At 45.1% G+C, this 27,010-nt stretch overlaps 1 protein-coding gene and 1 long non-coding RNA gene across 6 annotated transcripts in view; one reads left to right on the top strand and one right to left on the bottom strand.

Moving 5' to 3' along the window:
• Positions 1–27,010, bottom strand: part of LOC110502171 (oxysterol-binding protein-related protein 6) — a 91,707-nt gene that overhangs the window by 1,040 nt on the left and 63,657 nt on the right. For 3 of the 5 annotated variants that reach the window (XM_090216308.1, XM_036959394.2, XM_036959395.2), the window contains exons 9-22: positions 26,457–26,637; positions 20,731–20,861; positions 20,145–20,252; positions 19,504–19,635; positions 17,980–18,067; positions 17,407–17,660; positions 12,254–12,391; positions 10,946–11,009; positions 10,752–10,830; positions 10,073–10,217; positions 9,454–9,598; positions 6,443–6,569; positions 5,686–5,808; positions 1–4,526 (exon numbers count right to left, since the gene is read on the bottom strand). The exon at positions 1–4,526 is cut by the window's left edge and continues 1,040 nt beyond it. In XM_090216308.1, the coding sequence (XP_090072434.1) occupies positions 4,418–4,526; positions 5,686–5,808; positions 6,443–6,569; positions 9,454–9,598; positions 10,073–10,217; positions 10,752–10,830; positions 10,946–11,009; positions 12,254–12,391; positions 17,407–17,660; positions 17,980–18,067; positions 19,504–19,635; positions 20,145–20,252; positions 20,731–20,861; positions 26,457–26,637 (1,824 nt within the window). In that variant the 3' untranslated portion in view covers positions 1–4,417. The remainder of the gene's footprint in view (positions 4,527–5,685; positions 5,809–6,442; positions 6,570–9,453; positions 9,599–10,072; positions 10,218–10,751; positions 10,831–10,945; positions 11,010–12,253; positions 12,392–17,406; positions 17,661–17,979; positions 18,068–19,503; positions 19,636–20,144; positions 20,253–20,730; positions 20,862–26,456; positions 26,638–27,010) is intronic. The other 2 variants (XM_036959396.2, XM_090216309.1) reach the window with 1 other exon arrangement.
• The window catches only part of LOC149972892 (uncharacterized), a 67,770-nt gene continuing 64,858 nt past the window's right edge, over positions 24,099–27,010 (top strand). Inside the window, exons 1-2 of the long non-coding RNA XR_016490688.1 lie at positions 24,099–24,231; positions 24,600–24,661. This is a non-coding gene — a long non-coding RNA (uncharacterized LOC149972892). The remainder of the gene's footprint in view (positions 24,232–24,599; positions 24,662–27,010) is intronic.

Here is a 27,010-nt window from a genome sequence, read left to right on the forward strand (position 1 = left end):
CCACCTCTCTCTCTCTCCCCACCTCTCTCTCTCTGTCTCTCTCTCTCTCCCCACCTCTCTCTCTCTCTCTCCCCACCTCTACCTCTCTCTCTCTCTCTCTCCCCACCTCTCTCTCTCTCTCTCTCTCTCTCTGTCTCTCCCCACCTCTCTCTCTCTCTCTCTGTCTCTCCCCACCTCTCTCTCTCTCTCCCCACCTCTCTCTCTGTCTCTCTCTCTCTCTCCCCACCTCTCTCCAAAGCATTAATCTAGAACATCACAGACTACATGATCCTCCTCAAATATCCTGATGAACTAAGTATGATGTTGATGTTGATAGTAAAAGTCTTTACAATCAGTCCAATCCAAAAGAGGAGACAGGAATATTCTGCTGTTTACATGTGTTTACAGTGCAGTAGAGTACTGGGCTGACAGTATGATACTGACAATAACAGTGATCACAAATGAGTGGAGTTGACTGCACAGAAAATGAGAATATCTAGAATATCTAGATTTATGGGAAATGTCATTGTCCCCCTGCCTACATCGTACCAAGATTTCAGACACATTTCCGAGCACTTCTATTCCCCAACATTATTCAGTACATAATACAACTTGGGGAACAAAACTCAAGTGGGGAAAGTGGTTGATTGGATTTGAAATGGTTTCCTTATCTGACTTGTATGTGGTTTCTTATCAACATTGTGTGCGAGGCGTTAATCAAATGTATTAAGGCACATCAAATGGAAGTGACAGCGGACAAACAAATTCGATTTCTGAATACATGGCTACGATATGACGTTTGTAGTCATATCTTAATCGTTTTTCTGTCTTAATCTTCAGTACTGGACATTACACAGGGAAATAATAGTTAAGACTTTATAGTTGAACGTTTCCAGTCTATATGTTTCTAACGTAGGATCACTTTCCTCGTTTCAATTTCCGGCTTCACTAGAACAAAAACAAAGAACAAATCAATATAATCCAAATGTACAATGTATCGTTACAGATTCTGTGGTAATCTAACACACTGAACCATTGTGAATGGACACACAATGACAAGAGGGAAGGGGGGACGTCAAATATACACTAAAGCTGTTTGGCAGTAATAATCTAAACCTTTTAAAATTGTATTGGTGAATGGTTAAGGACAACATCATAGCAGTAAATTCTAGGAACTGGACACTTGTTTAAAGGATAATCAAATATAATAGCTTTTTCTCTGTGTGGTTAACTACATAATGAAAACACCATAACTAGAATGAGTTGATATTTTGTTCTATAATTAAAAAAACATTTGTCTTTGGCTTTAACATCAACATTCTGCCACGTTAAAGGATTTGCAAAAGCAAAATAATTCTGAACGTTGTAAAATAATTTTGTCCCTTGGCCTCTTTTACATAACACAAATTAATATGTCTATGGGAATCTGTTATGTATAGTCAAAGAACTGGCAAATAGGCATCCCTTGTGTTTTACAATACACTTGTATGTGGGGATATCTAGTCAGTCAGCCTGGTGTACTGTAGTTGTATAAGTGGGGCTATCTAGTCAGTCAGCCTGGTGTAGTTGTATAAGTGGGGGTATCTAGTCAGTCAGTCTGGTGTACTGTAGTTGTATAAGTGGGGGTATCTAGTCAGTCAGCCTGGTGTACTGTAGTTGTATAAGTGGGGGTATCTAGTCAGTCAGCCTGGTGTACTGTAGTTGTATACGTGGGGGTATCTAGTCAGTCAGCCTGGTGTAGTTGTATAAGTGGGGGTATCTAGTCAGTCAGCCTGGTGTACTGTAGTTGTATACGTGGGGGTATCTAGTCAGTCAGCCTGGTGTAGTTGTATAAGTGGGGGTATCTAGTCAGTCAGTCTGGTGTACTGTAGTTGTATAAGTGGGGGTATCTAGTCAGTCAGTCTGGTGTAGTTGTATAAGTGGGGGTATCTAGTCAGTCAGTCTGGTGTAGTTGTATAAGTGGGGTATCTAGTCAGTCAGCCTGGTGTACTGTAGTTGTATAAGTGGGGGTATCTAGTCAGTCTGGTGTACTGTAGTTGTATAAGTGGGGGTATCTAGTCAGTCAGTCTGGTGTACTGTAGTTGTATAAGTGGGGGTATCTAGTCAGTCAGTCTGGTGTAGTTGTGACACTCCAATGATCATGTGGATCCCAGTAGGGGTCACGTGGTTCCCAGTAGAGGTCACGTGCTTCCCAGTAGAGGTCACGTGCTTCCCATTAGAGGTCACGGTGTTCCCATTAGAGGTCACGTGGTTCCCAGTGGAGGTCACGTGCTTCCCAGTAGAGGTCACGTGGTTCCCAGTAGAGGTCATGTGGTTCCCAGTAGAGGTCATGTGCTTCCCAGTAGAGGTCACGTGGTTCCCAGTAGAGGACGCGTTGACCTCTATACTGCTACAGGACAGCAGGACTACTACTCCACTTTCACTACGCTTGTCATTTCACTGAGGGGCTTAGTTGGAAAAATAACGTGAAAGGGAAATACACTAACTAGCCAACCAGCTACCACATTATACATAGACCTGTATCAAAGATGAGTCGGTGTAACCATGTATCCAGACAAGTGACCCGGGTTTAAATAGATTCTTTAGAAGGGATGGGCACACGGCCAGTAGGTATGTCCTCATATCACCATATCAGATGTCTTGGATGCTGGCATGTCTTTATAGTTCTACTGCAGGCTAGGATTCTCACTATAACACTCAGACAACAACACAGATCAATTGTATTACAGGAAATTAAAGAACATTCAAATTATATTCATACCTTTTTTTTCCTTTCTTAAACTATCGAAAATAGTTTTCGTGTGAGCTGAATAACAGAAAGCAGAATTGTCTATACATGTAAAAGTTAGTTACAAGGAAGTATTGTCTGTAGCTTAAACCGTTGTGATGAGTGACGAGGGGGGTGTGCTTCGAAAAAGGGAGTCACTTTCCAGTGCTTATGTATCAGCTGTTGGGCCAGTCTCCCTCAACTAGCCAAACTGGAACTATAAACGTCTCAACTCAAGGGGTTTTGTCTTTGGGAGTTGCTGAGAAAACGTCTCGGCACACAGCAATGACCTTCACCAATACCAGTGATTAAAACAAATTAAAGACGTGTTCCGGAACTTTGGCGACTAATACGTTTTTAAAAAATATATTTTTTTTACATTTTTTTAAACCTCTCGCTTTGGGCTAGATGTGTCAATAGCCACGTTTATACCTGTCAATAACATGCGCTCTTTGTCCTGTTCTTGTCCTCATTCTGATTGTGCCACATTTTTAGACAGGTGTAGATCAATATAAAAGACACATTGTGAACTGAGTTTGATCAGATCTTACAATTGTATACTGGCAAGATCAGGACGAAGGACGCACGTAAGTGGCAGGTATAAACGGGGCTAATGTATAGTTCATACATGCTTAATCTATGAGCAGAATTATGGTTTTTACCTCAATTAGACACACACAATCCCTAGTTTGAAAGTGACTGTTTTTCTGGAAGCTGAGCTGCACCATTTTCCCCCACGTGGTCCAGCCCCCTAGAAATTTGAGTTCAACCAATGAGCTTCAACCATTTGAGTGACAGCTAACAAGAGGCACATCATGCACACACAGCAGAGAGAGAGAGAGAGACAGAGCAATGATGTGGTGCACAAATCTGCACATACGTGATGTAGTACACAATTTTCCTATTTTTTTTGGCTCGTGAGTGCTACTTTCAGAACTACTGGCTAAAAACTATACAAAACTACCGGAGAATCTCTAACTTTCACAAAGAATGTGTGACCCAATAAAGAATACAGCTATGATTCAGACTGAACTAATGCAAATGGCTAATTAAAAAAAAAGAAATAAGAGCAATCTTCCAATATTGTATATTAGTTAAATTTTCACTCAATTCTATGATGTTGAAGATATTTTACAAAAACTTCAGACTTCTTTATTTTCTTTTTGTTTTTAAAACAAATAATGTTAGTCTATATAGGATATGCCAATGAAAGCTGAACTCTAAACATGCATGACACATACATTAGTAGTAGGTCAAAGGCCTAACCCAAACACTAGTCTAAATCAAACCGCTTTCAGAACAAACACTAGTCTAAATCAAACCGCTATCAGAACTCAAGTGGGTTTCACTAAAAGCTTTAAAATGTGTGGTGTGGATAGATGACATTAAGGCAAGGACAAACACAAAACGACTTAGGATAGATCTACATGGTAAGATTGTTGCCCTGACAACCCAGCCTCCGCACCAAGCTCAATGAGGGGGATCCAAGAGGATGCTTGAATGGGTGACTGGCCAGCTGAATAGGGCGATGGTAAGTCATCAACTCATCTCAGCTCTTGTATCCTTCCACACTGTTATTTTGTAAATGAGATATTCATTTGAAAACCTCATTGTGCATAGATAAAAGCCTTTGTCAGCGATGATGATATGGTGTGCATAGCGATCCATATGCTACCATAGATTAGGGTTTTCCATGTTGATGAAGCCGGGGGATTTGCGAAGCTCCCAGTAGGTGTTGTTTGTGACCCAGCGCTCCCTTTGATTGGCATCAACCACTTTCCTGGGAGGAAAGAGACGGGCAATCAATGGTAGGGAGTTAGATGTCATGAATGGAATGGATAATCATTAATGACACAACTCAGCCACACAAGTAACAGTCAGAGGTATTTCTATCTATCTTGGGGAGACCCTAACCAACTTACCCAGTTCCCCCACGAAGCTGGCCTGGGGAAAACCTTCCCAACCTACCCTGTTTCTCCCACTAAGCTGGCCTGGGGGAGACCTTCCCAACCTACCCTGTTTATCCCACTAACCTGGCCTGGGGGAGACCTTCCCAATCTACCTTGTTTCTCCCACTAAGCTGGTCTGGGGGAGACCTTTACAAACTACCCTGTTTCTCCCACTAAGCTGGCCTGGGGGAGACCTTCCCAACCTACCCTGTTTCTCCCACTAAGCTGGCCTGGGGGAGACCTTCACAACCTACCCCCCGTTTCCCCCACTAAGCTGGCCTGGGGGAGACCTTCCCAAACTACCCTGTTTCTCCCACTAAGCTGGCCTTGAGGAGACCTTCCCATCCTACCCTGTTTTCCCCACTAACCTGGCCTGGGGGAGACCTTCACAACCTACCATGTTTTCCCCACTAACCTGGCCTGGGGGAGACCTTCACAACCTACCCTGTTTCCCCCACTAAGCTGGCCTGAGGGAGACCTTCACAACCTACCCTGTTTCCCCCACTAAGCTGGCCTGGGGGAGACCTTCACAACCTACCCTGTTTTCCCCACTAACCTGGCCTGGGGGAGACCTTCACAACCTACCCTGTTTTCCCCACTAACCTGGCCTGGGGGAGACCTTCACAACCTACCCTGTTTCCCCCACTAAGCTGGCCTGAGGGAGACCTTCATAACCTACCCTCCGTTTCCCCCACTAAGCTGGCCTGGGGGAGACCTTCCCAACCTACCCTGTTTCCCCCACTAAGCTGACCTGGGGGAGACCTTCCCAATCTACCCTGTTTCCCCCACTAAGCTGGCCTGGGGGAGACCTTCACAACCTACCCTGTTTCCCCCACTAAGCTGGCCTGGGGGAGACCTTCCCAATCTACCCTGTTTCCCCCACTAAGCTGGCCTGGGGGAGACCTTCCCAACCTACCCTGTTTCCCCCACTAACCTGGCCTGGGGAATACAGTATGTCCTTGTAAATGACCATCTAGCCTCTTTACTCACTTGAAGAAGCGTGGTTCATGCTTAATGTCGTTCTCGTCTTGCCACTTCCTCCTGGTGCGCTGCATATCCTCAATACGCTGCTTTTCTGAGGCTGCCATTTCCACATTCCCCTCCTCCAGGTGTCTAATGTAGAGAAACAACATCCCTATGAGTCGAATATACTGTCAAACGTCACTCATCAGGGAAATACACATAAAGCTTGTAAACATATGCAACCATACAAATACTATCTCGTCCTCTTATTTCAGATGTAAAACTAGCTTTTAGTCATTTTTAGAGCTTCACTAATCAACCATTCTGTAAATCTTTATCAGACCACAACAACAGCTGCATTGTGCTGGTTGGCATTTATTGTCATGAATCTTACCCAGGAGGCAATTCTGCAGAGTGGTCACTAGCTGGCACAGCCACAAAGTCATGAAATCTGATTTTAAACCTAACATTAACTACACCGCTAACCCTAATGCCTAACCCTTGCTTTAAATTTAGAACAAAAAGCACATTTTTGTTTTCATACATTTTTACGATATAGTCAATTTTGATTTGGCAGCTGGTTCAACTAGCCTCCAGGTCAAGGTTCATGACAATAAAGGTGTGCTAGTTCAGTGGTTCATCCAGTCCGATCTGTATGCTACTGGTTACCGCTCCACCTTATCTCAACAGGTGGCAGCAGTAGGTAGCACACAGTGCATTTCTCATACAGTCGTCTAGGCACAGTAGCTGAAAGTGTGATGGCGCAACGGTTGTACGTTTCTACCTCTGATCGGGTCTGAAGCGGGCATCTGTGGGTGGTAGCAGGTCTTGCATCTCAGGGCAAAGCTCATTGAGCTCAATGGCAAACCTGGTAAAACCATAATACAGCTCGTAGTCTGTGGGCATGGAGCCTGAGGAAGGAACACATGACATCACACGGCTCAAGAATCAGTTCAAAGTTCTTTTTTTTTTCTCTTTTTTTTTTTTTTTTGAAATGCAGACAATTATATTGATGGAAGCAACAATCTATCTGCAATATTAAAGCTGATCCCCTAAAATAAAATAATAACGAGTTCAAAGTTTTTATTTTCCATTGGTGTGGATTATTGACACCAGTGTCAACACTTTCTTTGTCCCCGTATTACAATCTCATGTACTAGTATTTTACGGTTTAATCTAATGCCGTTGTCTGCTTAACGATTGCGGATATCCAATCCAAAGCGTCCTGCATAGCAACAGTATGATTGACGTAGTTACTTTCGTCAACAGTAACTATGACGGAAAATACTCGTCAACTACCTATTTTTCCTGACTGAAACTATGACGAGACACCCTGGGGGAGAAAAAAAACCCGATAACTATTACAAATTACTTTTCGTTTTAGTTGGCGAAAACGTGACGAGACGAGAATTCCGCGTGAGACTAATGGACATTTAATTTGCCATGAAGCTCCTCTCTTCATCTGTTTTGTCTTACTGCATAGACACGCGTGAAAAATATCTCATGCAATCCTCTCAGCTGCCTGGTCTGATTGAGCTGCTCTGCCCGGTTCTCCCACACAGCTTTCTTTTGTCCATCTTTTGAACTGATGTGAAGCCAGGACACCTTTATTTATACAGATTTTTCTCATTGAGATAACATCTCTTTTCCAAGAGAGACCTGGTCTAACCTCAACTAGAAACAATAATAAGGGACAGATCGGAATTTACTGGGGAGTGGCTGGTCCAACTCAAGGTGCCATAAAAAAACGCACCTCTCCCTCCCCAACATAAAAAAAATATTTTTACACGACCCTCCTCTTAGCCAATCAAATACATGGAACACCCTCCCTCCTCATTGAATTAACTCAAAATAATGTTTAACAACACAAATAACAATAACTGTAGCGACCTTGTGTTTCCAAATGTGGAAATCAACTTTGCCGCTTCAGCATGCTTGTGTGGCACAGTCGATGCCACGCAGGGCTACAGGCCAGAAGGGTGAGGTTTCACCGACCATCACAGACGAGCTCACTCTCCCTGCCTGTTTCATTACACTACGATCAGAGTCGGCTGCAGACAATGATCAGCTAGGAAGAAATCACATGTTCAATATTTTGATGCCATATTTATTAAAATATATGCAACACATTTATCACCGACAGGTTTCTGTGCCAATGCACCACGCAACCAATAAACAATAGCGACTTTGGGCACTCCCAATATCTCTGGTTTGTGTTTTCAACGCCGCAATAAATAGACTATGTCAATCTCAACAAACAGGAAATGGATTCTGCGTGTCATTAAAATGCTCGTTGTTTTGTAATAGATGCCATTCATCAAATGTCCGCTGCATATTTTTGGATTGATTGTTTTAAACGATTTAATTTGTCAGTGAAAAACCATTCATATACATACTGTTCAAAAGTTTGGGGTCACTTAGAAATGTCCTTGTTTTTTGAAAGAAAATTGTATTTTTTATGTCCATTAAAAAAACATCAAATTGATCAGAAATACAGTGTAGACATTGTTCATGTTGTAAATGACTATTGTAGCTGGAAACGGCTGATTGTTAATGGAATATCTACATAGGCTTATGTCAGGCCCATTGTCAGCAACCATCACTCCTCTGTTCCAATGGCACGTTGTGTTAACATTTTAAAAGGCTAATTGATCATTAGAAAACCCTTTTGCAATTATGTTAGCACAGCTGAAAACTGTTGTTCTGATTAAAGAAGCAATAAAACGGGCCTTTGAACTAGTTGAGTATCTGGAACATAAATTTTTGTGGGTTTGATTACAGGCACAAAATGGCCAGAAACAAAGACCTTTCTTCTGAAACTCGTCAGTCTATTCTTGTTCTGAGAAATGAAGGCTACTCCATGCGAGAAATTGCCAAGAAACTGAAGATCTCATACAACGCTGCGTACTACTTCCTTCACAGAACAGCGCAAACATGCTCAAACCAGAATAGAAAGAGGAGTGGGAGGCCCCGGTGCACAACTGAACAAGAGGACAAGTACATTAGAGTACAAGTACATCTAGTTTGAGATATAGACGCCTCACAAGTCCTCATCAAGTTGCTGTTGCTTTTGTCCTATGGGAAAAACAAATGCTATTTGTTGAATATAAGGAATACAGTAATAGATTTTGAAAAGCTGAAATTCTCCCCTTTTCAAGGAAACCACTTTTATTTACCCTCCTTGACAGTTATGACGGGGAGAGAAATCAGCTGTAAATTGTTTAACCTGTAGCCAAGGCTTTGTAGCCTATATGGTTAATTTAAAAAACAATTTTTAATGATGATAATTTTTTTACTTTATTTAACTAGGCAAGTCAGTTAAGAACAAATTCTTATTTTCAATGACGGCCTAGGAACAGTGGGTTAACTGTCTTGTTCAGGGGCAGAACGACAGATTTGCACCTTGTCAGCTTGGGGAGTTTGAACTTGCAACCTTCCGGTTACTAGTCCAACACTCTAACCACTAGGCTACGCTGCCGCATTGGTTCCAATCTGCCACAATATCAGCGTTTCCAGCCAAAGTATTCATGGGGATAGTAGGTCTAGTTGGACAAGGCTATCTGAATGTGCACAAGATGGAAGTTAGAGGTAGCCTAAATATTCATTATTTAATAGAAAAAAAACTATTATGTGGCTAAAATGTCTGTGACTAAAACTACACTAAAATAGTTTTAGTCGACTGATAATAACTAAAACTAAGGAAGGATGAAATGACTAAAATGTGACTAAGACTAAAAGGAATTTTAAGATAAAATCAAAAAATAGCTGCCAAAATTCACACTGGTAGTTAGTTACCTGGCCTCCAGATGCATCTGGCAGAGGGCGGGACTCCACAGTAAAGGCCCTCGTGCCATTTTCCGAACAGCCGACGCACCACCTTCCCCTCTTGGTCCATCACAAACCCTTGAACCTCATTCACATTAGAACTCCAGTAATTTCCCTACAAGCCAAATGAGACAACAGTAGTAACATTGCGATCATAAGATACATAACATCCATCATCCACTAGCAAGGAAACAATATAGACAATAATGAAAATGTCCAAATTGTAGTCAGCCAAGATAGGTGATAGACGCTCCAACAGGGATGGCTATTTCTCAGCACATAATTGTCTTTGGACTTCATAGTGATTTTATGGGACTTATTCCACAGCCGAGTTCACCGTCAAGAAAATTGCAATGGAGGTCCCTTAAAGCCGCCATTCTCTCTTAACACCTCCCTTCGCATGCATTGGTAGTGTTGCCAGAGACACCTTCCAGAAGAAGACCTCAGAAAGCCAGGTGAGCTTAATCTGTGGCGATAAGGACTTCCTTCCCCATGGTTGTGTTTAACAGGAACCACATAAGAGCAACTGAGGTGCCTAACGAATAATAATGACGAATTTGTGCCTAATGAATGCTGTCGATGTCTTTACCTTGACGAAGGTAAGTTTGCAGATACAGGCGCTGCTTTTGGTGTTTCTAACGGTGATCTCTCCGTAGTGTTCGATCCACCTTCTCCCGCTTAGGATGTTGTGCACGCAGGTGGTGACCTTGTTCCATTCATAGTGGTCCCCAAAGCTGAACGACACAACAGCAGCAGTCAGGATATCTACAGTAATCACATGACAGTTATGAAGTCTGTCTGTGTCTTTAAAGATGATAAGCGGGCCACATAATCACAGAGTGTTAGAGGTCTCACAAGCTAAATAGCAGGGCCTGTGGAATCTCATTTTCTGAGGCACAGACACTTACGATGTACTATAATCTATGTGCTTATTCAGCAACCTTCACACATCCCTTCCCGCTCTTCTGTCTAAGTGATTCATTTCCCACAGCTCCCCCTCCCAAACCCTGTCAAGGGGCACTTTAATAGGGTGTACAGTAGCTCTGTAAAAGCTTCCAGGGACCCAGAGTGGAGTGATGACTGTGGCAGGGGAAGGCTAGCAGGGACCTGAAGGCTTCAAGAAGGTAAGGCCACTGTTATGGATGTACCTCCTATAGTAAGTGACAGTGGGGATATGTCTTGAGGATGTCAGACTGTGTGTGTGTGTGTGTGTGTGTGTGTGTGTGTGTGTGTGTGTGTGTTTGTGCGCGCGTGTGTGTGTGGATTACCTTGGAAGGATAACATTAACGGTGCCAATTGGGAGGATTTCCATTGATTTCCCCCAGAATTTGTTTTTCCATCTGACGTCTGAGAAGAAGATCGGCAGAATTAACCATCAATGTACCATCTTAATGCAAAATGACAAACCATGACCTCATTGAGGAAGTGCGCGTGTGACACTGTAATTCAACAGATAACGTACCTTGCAAGAAGGTGAACTTGTTGGAATCAGCGTGACAAGCTGATATGGGTGGATGGTGGCTCACCTTCAAGAGATAATCAAACGTCATAACATCAGTGACAATACTGCTAGATTATTGCCTCTTAGAGGAATTCATTTTAGGTCCAGATACAAAAGCAGCCACTTCATTCTAGAACCATTCTAAAACGTGTTGTGAGAAGAAGAGGGTGAGTCATTATATTGTGACTATCATGCGGACTGGGCAACCAGTAACAGCTAACGCCAGCACTGAGGCTAAGTGCAAACTAGGTTCAGTCAAGGCCAGTCATTCAGGTTCTCAGTCGAGCCAGTCATTCAGGTTCTCAGTCGGGCCAGTCATTCAGGTTCAGTCATTCAGGATCAGTCAGTCAGTCAGGTTCAGTCAGGCCAGTCAGTCAGGTTCAGTCAGGCCAGTCAGTCAGGTTCAGTCAGGCCAGTCAGTCAGGTTCAGTCAGGCCAGTCAGTCAGGTCAGGGAGAATAGCTGAGAGATGACAACAACAGGGTCCCCATCATAAAGAGAGAGAAGAGGGCAGAATGACAGCCTTCCCTGGACCTGACCCTGGATCTGACCCTGGACCTGACCCTGGACTTGGACCTGACCCTGGATCTGACCCTGGACCTGACCCTGGACTTGGACCTGACCCTGGACTTGGACCTGACCCTGGATCTGACCCTGGACCTGACCCTGGATCTGACCCTGGACTTGGACCTGACCCTGGATCTGACCCTGGACTTGGACCTGACCCTGGACCTGACCCTGGACCTGACCCTGGACTTGGACCTGACCCTGGATCTGATCCTGGATCTGACCCTGGATCTGACCCTGGACCCTGGATCTACTCTAGCAGCAGACTGGGACACAGTCTTTCTTTAAGCACTCTGAAAGCCTACAGACCTGACAGGATCAGGTGGACCTTACCGACTCCAGTGCATGGAAGAGAACGGGCACATTTGACCTGGTCTCAGAAATCACAGACCAAGGGAACAATGGTACCAAGGGAACAATGGTACCAAGGGAACACTGGTACCAAGGGAACACTGGTACCAAGGGAACACTGGTACATTGTGGGAGGCAACCAGTCTGTCTATAGAGACTACATTTGACCCTGTTTTTTTGTTTAGGGACATTTACAGTATTTATTCATTTCTTGAGAACGTATACACCGTATGGGGGGTTAAGATATTGGTAAATACGCCAGAGCCTGTATTCATAGGAGTAGCTGATCTAGGATCAGGGTTCACCCTGTCCATTCATTATAATCTAAAAATGCAGTACTGTGGGAACCTACCTGCTCAGCGATAAAACACATGCCCTTGTCCTCACGGATACATTCATACGTCTCTCCCAGTAAAGGGTTGAATGGCTTGCTTCCCGCTCTGTAGTACGTGGAGGAGTATCCTGAGATGACGAACGCTGCCATAATGGCCTGTAGCAGAGAAACGGCAACACGATCAAAAACAAATACAAAAAATACACAAACTACATAAAACATATGTAACAGTATAACTTTAGACCGTCCCCTCACCCATACCCGGGCGCGAACCAGGGACCCTCTGCACACATCAACAACAGTCACCCCGCGAAGCATCGTTACCCATCGCTCCACAAAAGCCATGGCCCTTGCAGAGCAAGGGGAACCACTACTTCAAGGTCACTGAGCAAGTGACGTCACCGATTGAAACGCTATTTAGCGCACCACCGCTAACTAAGCTAGCCGTTTCACATCCGTTACACTAGCACCACCGCTATACTAGCCGTTTCACATCCGTTACACTAGCACCACCGCTAACTAAGCTAGCCGTTTCACATCCGTTACACTAGCACCACCGCTAACTAAGCTAGCCGTTTCACATCCGTTACACTAGCACCACCGCTAACTAAGCTAGCCGTTTCACATCCGTTACACATACACAATGTCTTCAATGCCGTACGTTAATATGGCTGCTGTCGTTACACTGAAACACAAATTCCTTTTCTGAAAGTTATGCATGAATCATTTGTGCATCAAATAGTGCATGGTACCATTAAGTAACAGCAGTTAACATCCTGGGTTTACAACAGCCCAGTAATGAAATGTCATAGTCTTTTATCTAACAAGTCCAACATGTTTGTATTCACGCACCGTCCTGTTATGATAACTAAGTCAGTGGAAGGACAGATGTGAGATTGAACAAGGTCGACAGCTGCATCAGAGCATGATATTTCTGGCCTTTGTCTCTGGAAGCCTTCAGAATGTTTACTTTGGGCTTGTCCCTGTCAACGCCACAGCAGCGCGCACAGATATAGACAAACTAACATGTCTGTCAGTACCCAGGGACTGGGTCACGCTGTATGGGTTAGTGATGGGAGGCACTGGGTCACGTTGTATGGGTTAGTGATGGGAGACACTGGGTCATGCTGTATGGGTTAGTGATGGGAGGCACTGGGTCACGCTGTATGGGTTAGTGATGGGAGACACTGGGTCACGTTGTATGGGTTAGTGGTGGGAGACACTGGGTCACGCTGTATGGGTCAGTGATGGGAGACACTGGGTCACGCTGTATGGGTCAGTGATGGGAGACACTGGGTCACGCTGTATGGGTTAGTGATGGGAGACACTGGGTCACGCTGTATGGGTTAGTGATGGGAGACACTGGGTCACGCTGTATGGGTTAGTGATGGGAGACACTGGGTCACGCTGTATGGGTCAGTGATGGGAGACACTGGGTCACGCTGTATGGGTCAGTGATGGGAGACACTGGGTCACGCTGTATGGGTCAGTGATGGGAGACACTGGGTCACGCTGTATGGGTCAGTGATGGGAGACACTGGGTCACGCTGTATGGGTTAGTGATGGGAGACACTGGGTCACGCTGTATGGGTTAGTGATGGGAGACACTGGGTCACGCTGTATGGGTCAGTGATGGGAGACACTGGGTCACGCTGTATGGGTCAGTGATGGGAGACACTGGTCACGCTGTATGGGTCAGTGATGGGAGACACTGGGTCACGCTGTATGGGTTAGTGATGGGAGACACTGGGTCACGCTGTATGGGTTAGTGATGGGAGACACTGGGTCACGCTGTATGGGTCAGTGATGGGAGACACTGGGTCACGCTGTATGGGTCAGTGATGGGAGACACTGGGTCACGCTGTATGGGTCAGTGATGGGAGACACTGGGTCACGCTGTATGGGTTAGTCGTGGGAGACACTGGGTCACGCTGTATGGGTTAGTGATGGGAGACACTGGGTCACGCTGTATGGGTTAGTGGTGGGAGACACTGGGTCACGCTGTATGGGTTAGTGATGGGAGACACTGGGTCACGCTGTATGGGTCAGTGGTGGGAGACACTGGGTCACGCTGTATGGGTTAGTGATGGGAGACACTGGGTCACGCTGTATGGGTTAGTGATGGGAGACACTGGGTCACGCTGTATGGGTTAGTGATGGGAGACACTGGGTCACGCTGTATGGGTTAGTGATGGGAGACACTGGGTCACGCTGTATGGGTTAGTGATGGGAGACACTGGGTCACGCTGTATGGGTCAGTGGTGGGAGACACTGGGTCACGCTGTATGGGTTAGTGATGGGAGACACTGGGTCACGCTGTATGGGTTAGTGATGGGAGACACTGGGTCACGCTGTATGGGTTAGTGATGGGAGACACTGGGTCACGCTGTATGGGTTAGTGATGGGAGACACTGGGTCACGCTGTATGGGTTAGTGATGGGAGACACTGGGTCACGCTGTATGGGTTAGTGATGGGAGACACTGGGTCACGCTGTATGGGTTAGTGATGGGAGACACTGGGTCACGCTGTATGGGTTAGTGATGGGAGACACTGGGTCACGCTGTATGGGTTAGTGATGGGAGACACTGGGTCACGCTGTATGGGTTAGTGATGGGAGACACTGGGTCACGCTGTATGGGTCAGTGGTGGGAGACACTGGGTCACGCTGTATGGGTTAGTGATGGGAGACACTGGGTCACGCTGTATGGGTTAGTGATGGGAGACACTGGGTCACGCTGTATGGGTTAGTGATGGGAGACACTGGGTCACGCTGTATGGGTCAGTGATGGGAGACACTGGGTCACGCTGTATGGGTTAGTGATGGGAGACACTGGGTCACGCTGTATGGGTCTGTGATGGGAGACACTGGGTCACGCTGTATGGGTCAGTGATGGGAGACACTGGGTCACGCTGTATGGGTCAGTGATGGGAGACACTGGGTCACGCTGTATGGGTCAGTGATGGGAGACACTGGGTCACGCTGTATGGGTTAGTGATGGGAGACACTGGGTCACGCTGTATGGGTTAGTGATGGGAGACACTGGGTCACGCTGTATGGGTCAGTGGTGGGAGACACTGGGTCACGCTGTATGGGTTAGTGATGGGAGACACTGGGTCACGCTGTATGGGTTAGTGATGGGAGACACTGGGTCACGCTGTATGGGTTAGTGATGGGACACACTGGGTCACGCTGTATGGGTTAGTGGTGAGAGACACTGGGTCACGCTGTATGGGTTAGTGGTGGGAGACACTGGGTCACGCTGTATGGGTTAGTGATGGGAGACACTGGGTCACGCTGTATGGGTTAGTGATGGGAGACACTGGGTCACGCTGTATGGGTTAGTGATGGGAGACACTGGGTCACGCTGTATGGGTCAGTGGTGGGAGACACTGGGTCACGCTGTATGGGTTAGTGATGGGAGACACTGGGTCACGCTGTATGGGTTAGTGGTGGGAGACACTGGGTCACGCTGTATGGGTTAGTGATGGGAGACACTGGGTCACGCTGTATGGGTCAGTGATGGGAGACACTGGGTCACGCTGTATGGGTTAGTGATGGGAGACACTGGGTCACGCTGTATGGGTTAGTGATGGGAGACACTGGGTCACGCTGTATGGGTCAGTGATGGGAGACACTGGGTCACGCTGTATGGGTCAGTGATGGGAGACACTGGGTCACGCTGTATGGGTTAGTGATGGGAGACACTGGGTCACGCTGTATGGGTTAGTGATGGGAGACACTGGGTCACGCTGTATGGGTCAGTGATGGGAGACACTGGGTCACGCTGTATGGGTCAGTGATGGGAGACACTGGGTCACGCTGTATGGGTTAGTGATGGGAGACACTGGGTCACGCTGTATGGGTTAGTGATGGGAGACACTGGGTCACGCTGTATGGGTTAGTGATGGGAGACACTGGGTCACGCTGTATGGGTTAGTGATGGGAGACACTGGGTCACGCTGTATGGGTCAGTGATGGGAGACACTGGGTCACGCTGTATGGGTTAGTGGTGGGAGACACTGGGTCACGCTGTATGGGTCAGTGATGGGAGACACTGGGTCACGCTGTATGGGTTAGTGGTGGGAGACACTGGGTCACGCTGTATGGGTTAGTGGTGAGAGACACTGGGTCACGCTGTATGGGTTAGTGGTGGGAGACACTGGGTCACGCTGTATGGGTTAGTGGTGGGAGACACTGGGTCACGCTGTATGGGTTAGTGATGGGACACACTGGGTCACGCTGTATGGGTCAGTGATGGGAGACACTGGGTCACGCTGTATGGGTTAGTGGTGAGAGACACTGGGTCACGCTGTATGGGTCAGTGATGGGAGACACTGGGTCACGCTGTATGGGTTAGTGGTGAGAGACACTGGGTCACGCTGTATGGGTTAGTGGTGGGAGACACTGGGTCACGCTGTATGGGTTAGTGATGGGAGACACTGGGTCATGCTGTATGGGTTAGTGATGGGACACACTGGGTCACGCTGTATGGGTTAGTGATGGGACACACTGGGTCACGCTGTATGGGTTAGTGATGGGACACACTGGGTCACGTTGTATGGGTTAGTGATGGTAATGTCTATGGTTGCTAATGCATCCTAATATAAAGAGGTTTTACATCATCTGATGAGTCTCTGTGGTATGTTTCCTCTGTGTTAGCTGGTTGACTGGGTCACATCATCACTAAGAGTTACAGTAATGTGCCATTTTGTCATAGCTTGTGGTGGTAGAGAATGCAGAGTTATACTGGTGGCCTTTTCAGAACTGTAACCATGAAGATTTATACGACTCAGAGGGGTGAGTCTTTGGGCCGTACCATGAGTTCATACTCAAGAGGGGTGAGTCTTTGGGCCGTACCATGAGTTCATACTCAGAGGGGTGAGTCTTTGGGACATACCATGAGTTCATACTCAGAGGGGTGAGTCTTTGGGACATACCATGAGTTCATACTCAGAGGGGTGAGTCTTTGGGCCGTACCATAAGTTCATACTGAGAGGGGTGAGTCTTTGGGCCGTACCATGAGTTCATACACAGAGGTGAGTCTTTGGGCCGTACCATGCCTTCATACACAGAGGTGAGTGCTTGGGCCGTACCATGCGTTCATACACAGAGGTGAGTGTTTGGGCCGTACCATGCCTTCATACACAGAGGTGAGTGCTTGGGCCGTACCATGCGTTCATAAGGGTCCTCCGTATCGGCAGCCCTGTCTAGTAGCTCAGTGTACTCCAGCTCTTCACACATGTGCTGCAGGGTGTTGAGGGGCTCGTTGAGCTCCACAGGCATGGACACCTTGGACAGGTCCTTCCCTATGTTGTTCCTCAGGATGTTCCACAGGTTGATGTTGCTGCAGTCTGGCGAGGGGGCGGGGAGACACGGGCGACGCCCGTTACGGAAGGCACTTCCAGCCAGGTCTCCGTTCGGCACTGAAACCAGAAGAAAGTACAGTACTGTCACGGACCATCATCGGGACTGATGACTGTCTGAACTACAGGGCCTCGTCAAATCCTAATCCTTGCATCTCATCGTAGCCACAGGTAGTTCACGACTGAAACATAGTCGAAAGATGAAGGGTTAGAATAGAAGATGGAGGCATTACTGCACTTCACACTGATAGCTTTCATAAGCCTCAAGTGCAGCTGTTGGCACACAGTGAGGCCTGCAAGGTCAATCCCCCCCCTCACACACACACACACACACTGTAATGGAAGGAGAGGCATTTTTGGAAAGCTAAGGAGGACCTACTTTGTCTGGAGACGTTATCAGTCACGCTGGCATTGTCTTCTGAAATGTTATCACTCACATCGCTGACGTATGATTCATCGTCTGAGGCCTAGAGGGTTAGAGGAAGACAACAGAGCCACTGAGTCAGTACAGTACAGTACACACACACACAGTACAGTACACACACACTGCATTTTGCCAGTGACTAGCAAACTGCCGTCAGTGCTTGCTATCTCTTCTCTCTCTTTCTGCAGTCACCACAAGATGAGACACTGCAGCATTTCCACTTTACATATATAGTAACATACAATGATCTTACTGACGGTACCAGAGAATAGCAGATTGTGGCTGTTGGTAGTAATGGCCTCTAATGCAGTACAGTTGGCTGCTGGCAGAGGGTTTATTGACCAACAGAACTCTCCTGGTTTGAATAGGACCTGGTACCTGAGGCAGAGGGTTTATTGACCAACAGAACTCTCCTGGTTTGAATAGGGCCTGGTACCTGAGGCAGAGGGTTTATTGACCAACAGAACTCTCCTGGTTTGAATAGGACCTGGTACCTGAGGCAGAGGGTTTATTGACCAACAGAACTCTCCTGGTTTGAATAGGGCCTGGTACCTGAGGCAGAGGGTTTATTGACCAACAGAACTCTCCTGGTTTGAATAGGACCTGGTACCTGAGGCAGAGGGTTTATTGACCAACAGAACTCTCCTGGTTTGAATAGGGCCTGGTACCTGAGGCAGAGGGTTTGGCTCTAGCCTGGTGATGGATCTCCGTGTTGAGGAATCCTTCAGCAGAACTCTAGATAGCAGCACTTGGTTTTCACACCTGGGGAGCAGCCAGATAGGCCTGAAGGGTGATGGCTCTTATGGGGCCATATTGACTGGTGCTCGGTACTCATTGCATTGGGTCTGTCATGGCAGTGAGTGAAAAAAAGCCAACTCTGTGGCTTAAGAACAGACAAATCATCAGACTGGAGGAAGGACCATGTCAAATCCATGAAGAAGGGCGTACCATTGAAAACCTGGAGTTGGTTTCATGAGGAATTGGACATGACTGGACTCAGTTAAAGGACATGACTGGACCCATCAGCATTATAGACTAGAGACTGGAGAGTCCCCCTCTAATTTGGAGAGGCCCCCTCTAGTTTGGAGAATCCCCCCTCTAGTTTGGAGAGTCCCCCCTCTAGTTTGGAGAGTCCCCCCTCTAGTTTGGAGAGTCCCCCCTCTAGTTTGGAGAGTCCCCCCTCTAGTTTGGAGAGTCCCCCCTCTAGTTTGGAGAGTCTCCCCCTCTAGTTTGGAGAGTCTCCCCCTCTAGTTTGGAGAGTCTCCCCCTCTAGTTTGGAGAGTCTCCCCCTCTAGTTTGGAGAGTCTCCCCCTCTAGTTTGGAGAGTCTCCCCCTCTAGTTTGGAGAGTCTCCCCCTCTAGTTTGGAGAGTCTCCCCCTCTAGTTTGGAGAGTCTCCCCCTCTAGTTTGGAGAGTCCCCCCTCTAGTTGGGAGTGCCCCCCTCTAGTTTGGAGAGCCCCCCTCCACAGCCCTCTCTCACCTCGTTCTCTGACGAGCTGGCCGACAGCAGTACTTCCTGGGCGTCGAAGAACTCCGACACAGACTCTGACATCGACAGCCTGCTCTCATTGGACGTCTGTTGAGTCAGAGGGATTCCCCTCTGCTCCCCCTCCTTTTTAAGGAAACAGAGAAACACAATCAGTACATTGTCTTTTACTAAGTGACTTTAGGTGGCGAGACGACGGTGGAGACCCAGCAGTCATTGGAGACTTTATTCTTCCTATATTCCTGGTAGGATCACTTTGTTTTTTTCCATTTACCTTGACGTCAGGCTCAGCACAACTTTAATGATCAGTGAGCTCACCTGCCAAGACATACTGGAAACACCATCTTTCTTTAAGGACAGGAATCAATACCCTAATTGGTAAACGCAGTAAAGCAGAGGATACACAATGTTTTCCAGTTAACTAAAGTTACTTGTCCAGCTCTTCAACAGGATGTATAACACCACAGAGGAGATAAACAGCACACAAGATCACTATTCTCCCTGACGTCACCTGGTAGCTAGCTACCAGCTGGCTGCCATAAGCGCACCCAGCACTGCAATGGCAAGTGTCCTGCATTTCAGGGACAATGACAACAAAACAACAACTTGATCCAGTAGAAGACGTAGCTAGCTACCTCATCAGGACTGGTGATGAGGTTCACACTGATTGTTTGTTCAGACAGGACCGACTCAGAGTGGATGCGGCCCAGTCGGGTTTTAAGCTCAGCGTTTTGGGACAGGGCCTGAAATGAGGAGAAATACTAATCAATCACTAATCTGTCAGCTGGATGAGAGGGGTGTAGAGAGGAATACAGAACTAAACAGATAAACATTACAACTGGATCTATATTGTACAGCTCTACATTCATATTCAGCTCTACACATATCATGACTGTAGCCCCCCCCCCCCCCCACACACACACACACACCATGGCTGCTCTGTTTTCGTCTCACTATGTGACTATATGAAATGGATCCATTCGCAAAGAAACAGAAATCAAACTCAAGTAGTGATGAAAGTCATAACAATTCCTTTGAAACCACTCATCTCTCCAGCCAGTACATTTCATGTTTCAAGTGCTGCACAGAATATTTAAGGTAATGTAGTGTGTTCTGACAAAAAAAACAACACAATGAACCATTTATAGTGACTGTTCCCAGTGCAGGAGGATAATGGGCAGTGTAGAAGGAGAATTCAAAATGAACACCTGCCGGTCTCACCTGTGACAGAGACTTCCTGAGGGTGATGACCTGGGCAGACCGCTCTGACTGCTCCTGGTCTGAGAGAACAGATTTGATCTTCTCCTTCTCCATGGCCACTGTGTTGAACGCAGACTTCAACATGGAGTGGACTGAAAAAGACAGGAACCAAAAGTCATTTTTAAACACGCCCTCTGGTTACTTACAACTCTTACTAATGGTTTCCCTACACTTTGCTGGTATAGTGTAAAGGGACGGTGAACAGGGACGGTGAACAGGGACGGACTGATGCAGGAGCTTCCCGGGGCTAGGCAGCAAAAACACAAATAATAATATAATAATACGTTTTAATATATACAGAGCATTCTGAAAGTATTCAGACCCCTTCACTTTTTCCACATTTTGTTACGCTACAGCCATATTCTAAAAATGTATTCAATTAATATTGTAGCATTGAGTCTTCTTGGGTATGACTCTACAAGCTTGACACACCTGTATTTAGGCAGTTTTCCCATTCTTCTCTGTAGATCCTCTCAAGCTCTGTCAGGTTGGATGGGGTGTGTTGCTGCACAGCTATTTTCAGGTCTCTCTAGAGATGTTAGATCGGGTTCAAGTCCGGCCTCTGGCCGGGCCTCTCAATGACATTCAGAGACTTATCCCGAAGCCACTCCTGTGTTGTCTTGGCTGTGTGCTTAGGGTCATTGTCCTATTGGAAGGTGAACCTTCGCCCCAGTCGGAGGTCCTGAGCTCTCTGGAGCAGGTTTTCATCAAGGATCTCTCTGTACTTTGCTCCGTTCACCTTTCCCTCGATCCTGACTAGTCTCCCAGTCTCTGCTGCTGAAAAACATCCCCACAGTATGATCCTGTCACCACCATGCTTCACCGTAGGGATGGTGCCAGGTTTCACCGTGACAGTGCCACTGTGGGATCTTATATCAACAGGTGTGTGTGCCTTTCCAAATCATGTCCAATCAATTGAATTTACCACAGGTGGACTCAAGGATAATTCATGGAAACAGGAGGCACCTGAGATCAATTTCAAGTCTCATCGCAAAGGGTCTGAATACTTAAGTAAAAAAGGTATCTGTTTTTTTTAAATTATACATTTGCAAACATTTCTAAAAACGTGTTTTCGTGTTGTCATTATGGGCTACTGTGTGTAGATTGCTCAGGATTTGTATTTATTTAATCCATTTTAGAATAAGGCTGTAACAAAACAAAATGTGGAAGAATTCAAGGGGTCTGAATACTTTCCGGAAGCACTGTATACTTCATATTTTATAGTAAGAACAGGCATATGCAGTAATGAGACAATGAAAGAGAACATCTACTTTCCCCAAACAACCTTGCTGACTGTTGCAGGTGTTTCAACTGGTTATTTCAACCATTATTTCAACTGGTCTGGTTGGCTTTCCCCCCAGTAAATTTACCCATGGGCAGCTACTTTAGTAACCGAAAGGTTGCAAGTTCAAATCCCGAGCTGACAAGGTACAAATCTGTCGTTCTGCCCCTGAACAGGCAGTTAACCCACTGTTCCTAGGCCGTCATTGAAAATAAGAATTTGTTCTTAACTGACTTGCCTAGTTAAATAAAGGTAAAATAAATCTATGTGCGCCGATTTCATTACAGAAAATGAGGGTGTGCCAGGAGGTTGTGCTGGGGATAACAAAACCCCGGGACCTATGATTTGTTAATCTGGACGTGAAGTGTAAATACCTTTGTTGGTTGGTGTGAAATGCATTCCAGTGTAGTTAACATGACCTATCAATCAGTGCAGCAGACTGTGTGTGTTTGTGTGTGTGTGTGTGATTGTGTATACAGTATTTGTGTGTATGTGTGTGATTGTGTATACAGTATATGTGTGTATGTGTATACAGTATATGTGTGTGATTGTGTATACAGTATATGTGTGTGATTGTGTATACAGTATGTGTGTGTATGTGTGTGATTGTGTATACAGTATATGTGTGATTGTGTATACAGTATATGTGTGTATGTGTGTGATTGTGTATACAGTATATGTGTGATTGTGTATACAGTATATGTGTGTGTGTGTGTGTGTGATTGTGTATACAGTATATGTGTGTGTGTGTGTGTGTGATTGTGTATACAGTATATGTGTGTGTGTGTGTGATTGTGCATACAGTATATGTGTGTGTGTGTGTGTGATTGTGTATACAGTATATGTGTGTATGTGTGTGATTGTGTATACAGTATATAGTATGTGTGTGTGTGTGTGATTGTGTATACAGTATATGTGTGTATGTGTATACAGTATATGTGTGTGATTGTGTATACAGTATATGTGTGTGATTGTGTATACAGTATGTGTGTGTATGTGTGTGATTGTGTATACAGTATATGTGTGATTGTGTATACAGTATATGTGTGTATGTGTGTGATCGTGTATACAGTATATGTGTGATTGTGTATACAGTATGTGTGTGTGTGTGTGATTGTGTATACAGTATATGTGTGTGTGTGTGTGTGTGTGTGTGTGTGTGTGTGATTGTGTATACAGTATATGTGTGTGTGTGTGTGTGTGATTGTGTATACAGTATATGTGTGTATGTGTGTGTGATTGTGTATACAGTATATGTGTGTATGTGTGTGATTGTGTATACAGTATATGTGTGTATGTGTGTGATTGTGTATACAGTATATGTGTGTATGTGTGTGATTGTGTATACAGTATATGTGTGTATGTCTACACTGCCTTACAAAAGTATTCATCCCCGTTGGCGTTTTTCCTATTTTGTTGCATTACAACCTGTAATTTAACCAGTTAGAGCTCTAGGGGCGCTATTTCATTTTTGGATAAAAAACGTTCCCGTTTTAAGCGCGATATTTTGTCACGAAAAGATGCTCGACTATGCATATTTTTTGGAAAGTGTTGGAAAGAAAACACTCTGAAGTTTCAGAATCTGCAAAGATTTTGTCTGTAAGTGCCCCAGAACTCATTCTACAGGCGAAACCAAGATGATGCATCACCCAGGAATTAGCAGAATTTCTGAAGCTCTGTTTTCCATTCTCTCCTTATATGGCTGTGATTGCGCAACGAATGAGCCTACACTTTCTGTCGTTCGCCCAAGGTCTTAGCAGCATTGTGACGTATTTGTAGGCATATCATTGGAAGATTGACCATAAGAGACTACATTTTCCAAGTGTCCGCCTGGTGTCCTGCGTCGAATTCGGTGCGCAATTGCCAGCTGCTTCTACTTTACCATTTGATTCAGGGGAGAAAGCATGTGTCCAAGAACGATGTATCAATGAAGAGATATGTGAAAAACACCTTGATGATTGATTCTAAACAACGTTTGCCATGTTTTCAGTCGATATTATGGAGTTAATTTGGAAAAAAGTTTGCGTTTTGAGGACTGAATTTATGGATTTTTTTTGGTAGCCAAATGTGATGTATAAAACGGAGCTATTTCTAATACACAAGGAATCTTTTTGGAAAAACTGAGCATCTGCTATCTAACTGAGAGTATCCTCATTGAAAACATCAGAAGTTCTTCAAAGGTAAATGATTTTATTTGAAGGCTTTTATGTTTTTGTTAATGTTGCGTGCTGGATGCTAACGCTAATGCTAACGCTAAATGCTAACGCGAAATGCTAACTCTAGCTAGCTACTTTTACACAAATGATTGTTTTCCTATGGTTGAGAAGCATATTTTGAAAATCTGAGATGACAGTGTTGTTTACAAAAGGCTAAGCTTGAGAGATGGCATATTTATTTCATTTCATTTGCGATTTTCATAAATAGTTAACGTTGTGTTATGCTAATGAGCTTGCTGATAGATTTACACAATCCTGGATACAGGGGTTTTTTCATAGCTAAACGTGACGCAGAAAACGGAGCGATTTGTCCTAAACAAATAATCTTTCAGGAAAAACTGAACATTTGCTATCTGAGAGTCTCCTCATTGAAAACATCTGAAGTTCTTCAAAGGTAAATGATTTTTTTGAATGCTTTTCTGTTTTTTTGTGTAAATGTTGCCAGCTGAATGCTAATGCTAAATGCTACGTTAGCCATCAATACTGTTACACAAATGCTTGTTTTGCAATGGTTGAGAAGCATATTTTGAAAATCTGAGATGACAGTGTTGTTAACAAAAGGCTAAGCTTGAGAGCTATCATATTTATTTCATTTCATTTGCGATTTTCATGAATAGTTAACGTTGCGTTATGGTAATGAGCTTGAGTCTGTATTCACGAACCCGGATCCGGGATGGGGAGATCAGAAAGGTTAAATGGATTTTTATTTGGATTTCATATGATGGATATACACAAAATAATCCAAATTGGTGAAGTGAAAACAATAACTTGTTTTAAATTTTTTTTAATTTTTTTTTAAACAGAAAGGTGCATATGAATTCACCCCCTTTGCTTTGAAGCACCTAAATAAGATCTGGTGAAACCAATTACCTTCAGAAGTCACATAATTAGTTAAATAAAGTCAACCTGTGTGTAATCTAAGTGTCACATGATCTGTCACATGACCTCAGTATATATACTGTTCTGAAAGGCCCCGGAGACTGCAACACCACTAAGCAAGGGGCTCCACCAAGTACAGATCAGGGTTGGGTTCTAAAAAAATACCTGAAACTTTGAATATCCCACGGAGAACCATTAAATCCATTATTTAAAAAAATGGAAGGAATATGGCACCACAACAAGAGAAGAACGCCCACCAAAACTCATGGATCAGGCAAGGTGGGCATTAATAAGAGAGGAAACAAAGAGACCAAAGATAACCTTGAAGGAGCTGCAAAGCTCCACAATGGACATTGGAGTATCTGTCCATAGGACCATTTTAAGCCGTACACTCCACAGAGCTGGGCTTTATGGAAGAGTGGCCAGAAAAAAGCTATTGCTTAAAGAAAAAAATTAGCAAACACATTTGGTGTTCGCCAAAAAGCATGTGGGAGACTCCCCAAAAATATGGAAGATGTTACTCTGGTCAGATGAGACTAAAATTGAGCTTTATGGCCATAAAGGAAAATGCTATGTCTGGCGCAAACCCAACACCTCTCATAACCCCGAGAACACCATCCCACAGTGAAGCATGGTGGCATCAGCATCATGCTGTGGGGGTGTTTTTCATCGGCAAGAACTGGGAAATTGAGAATTGAAGAAATGATGGATGGTGCTAAATACAGGGAAATTCTTGAGCGAAACCTGTTTCAATCTTCCAGAGATTTGAGACTGGGACGGAGGTTCACCTTCCAGCAGGACAATGAGCCTAAGCATACTGCATACTGCTAAAGCAACACTTGGGTGGTTTAAGGGGAAACATTTAAGTGTCTTGGAATGGCCTAGTCAAAGCCCAGACCTCAATCCAATTGAGAATCTATGGTATGACTTAAAGATTGCTGTACACCAGTGGAACCCATCCAACTTGAAGGAGCTGGAGCAGTATTGCCTTGAAAAATGGGTGGTTAGATGTGCCAAGCTAATAGAGACATACCCCAAGAGACTTGCAGCTGTAATTGCTGCAAAAGGTGGCTCTACATAGTATTGACTTTGGGGGGGTGAATAGTTATGCACGCTCAAGTTTTCATTTTTTTTGTCTTATTTCTTGTTAGTTTCACAATAAAAAATACTTTGCATCTTCAAAGTGGTAGGCATGTGGTGTAAAACAAATGATATAACCCCCACCAAAAAATCTATTTTAATTCCAGGTTGTAAGGCAACAAAATAGGAAAAATGCCAAGGGGGGTGAATATTTTCGCAAGCCACTGTACCTTTCTGGGCGATGAGGCAGAAGTCCTCCTGTAGTTTGATGTAGTCACCGCCACACTCCATGTTGTCAGGAATCTGGCGAGAGACAGGGGTCTGGAAGTCCACCTGCTCAGCGCACAGGTTGGGGTTGGAGGAGTGGAGGCGCGTGGGCGACATACTGGCACTCACAGGGAGAGAGGGGACCTGAAAGGAGAGGAAGGGAGGAAGGAGAGGAGGGAGGGAGGAGAGGAGTGTCAGTACCACTTGGAGACTTGGGAATGTAGTAATGTGATCTACAGGTGGATTTCCATAAGACCTTCTGCGGTCTCTTCTGACATAGTCAAGACAGATACTCACTCTGTTTATATCACTATATGAATCACACCAAGTCTGACAAGTCATATGGGACAGCAAAGCACAGATGAAGCTGAAGCTTCATTCCAAGCAATGTTCTTTTTAAGCCGTGGCTATAAATACATCACTTCATTTTGCTTAAAAAAAACAAACAAGGAACAAATTATTTCCCTTGTTTCTCCTGGACTGATAACTCACTCATTCATTAACAACACTATGTATG

This window comes from Oncorhynchus mykiss, chromosome 22 (genome assembly GCF_057628025.1).
Source record: "Oncorhynchus mykiss isolate SJ-2025 chromosome 22, ASM5762802v1, whole genome shotgun sequence".
NCBI lineage: Eukaryota > Metazoa > Chordata > Actinopteri > Salmoniformes > Salmonidae > Oncorhynchus > Oncorhynchus mykiss.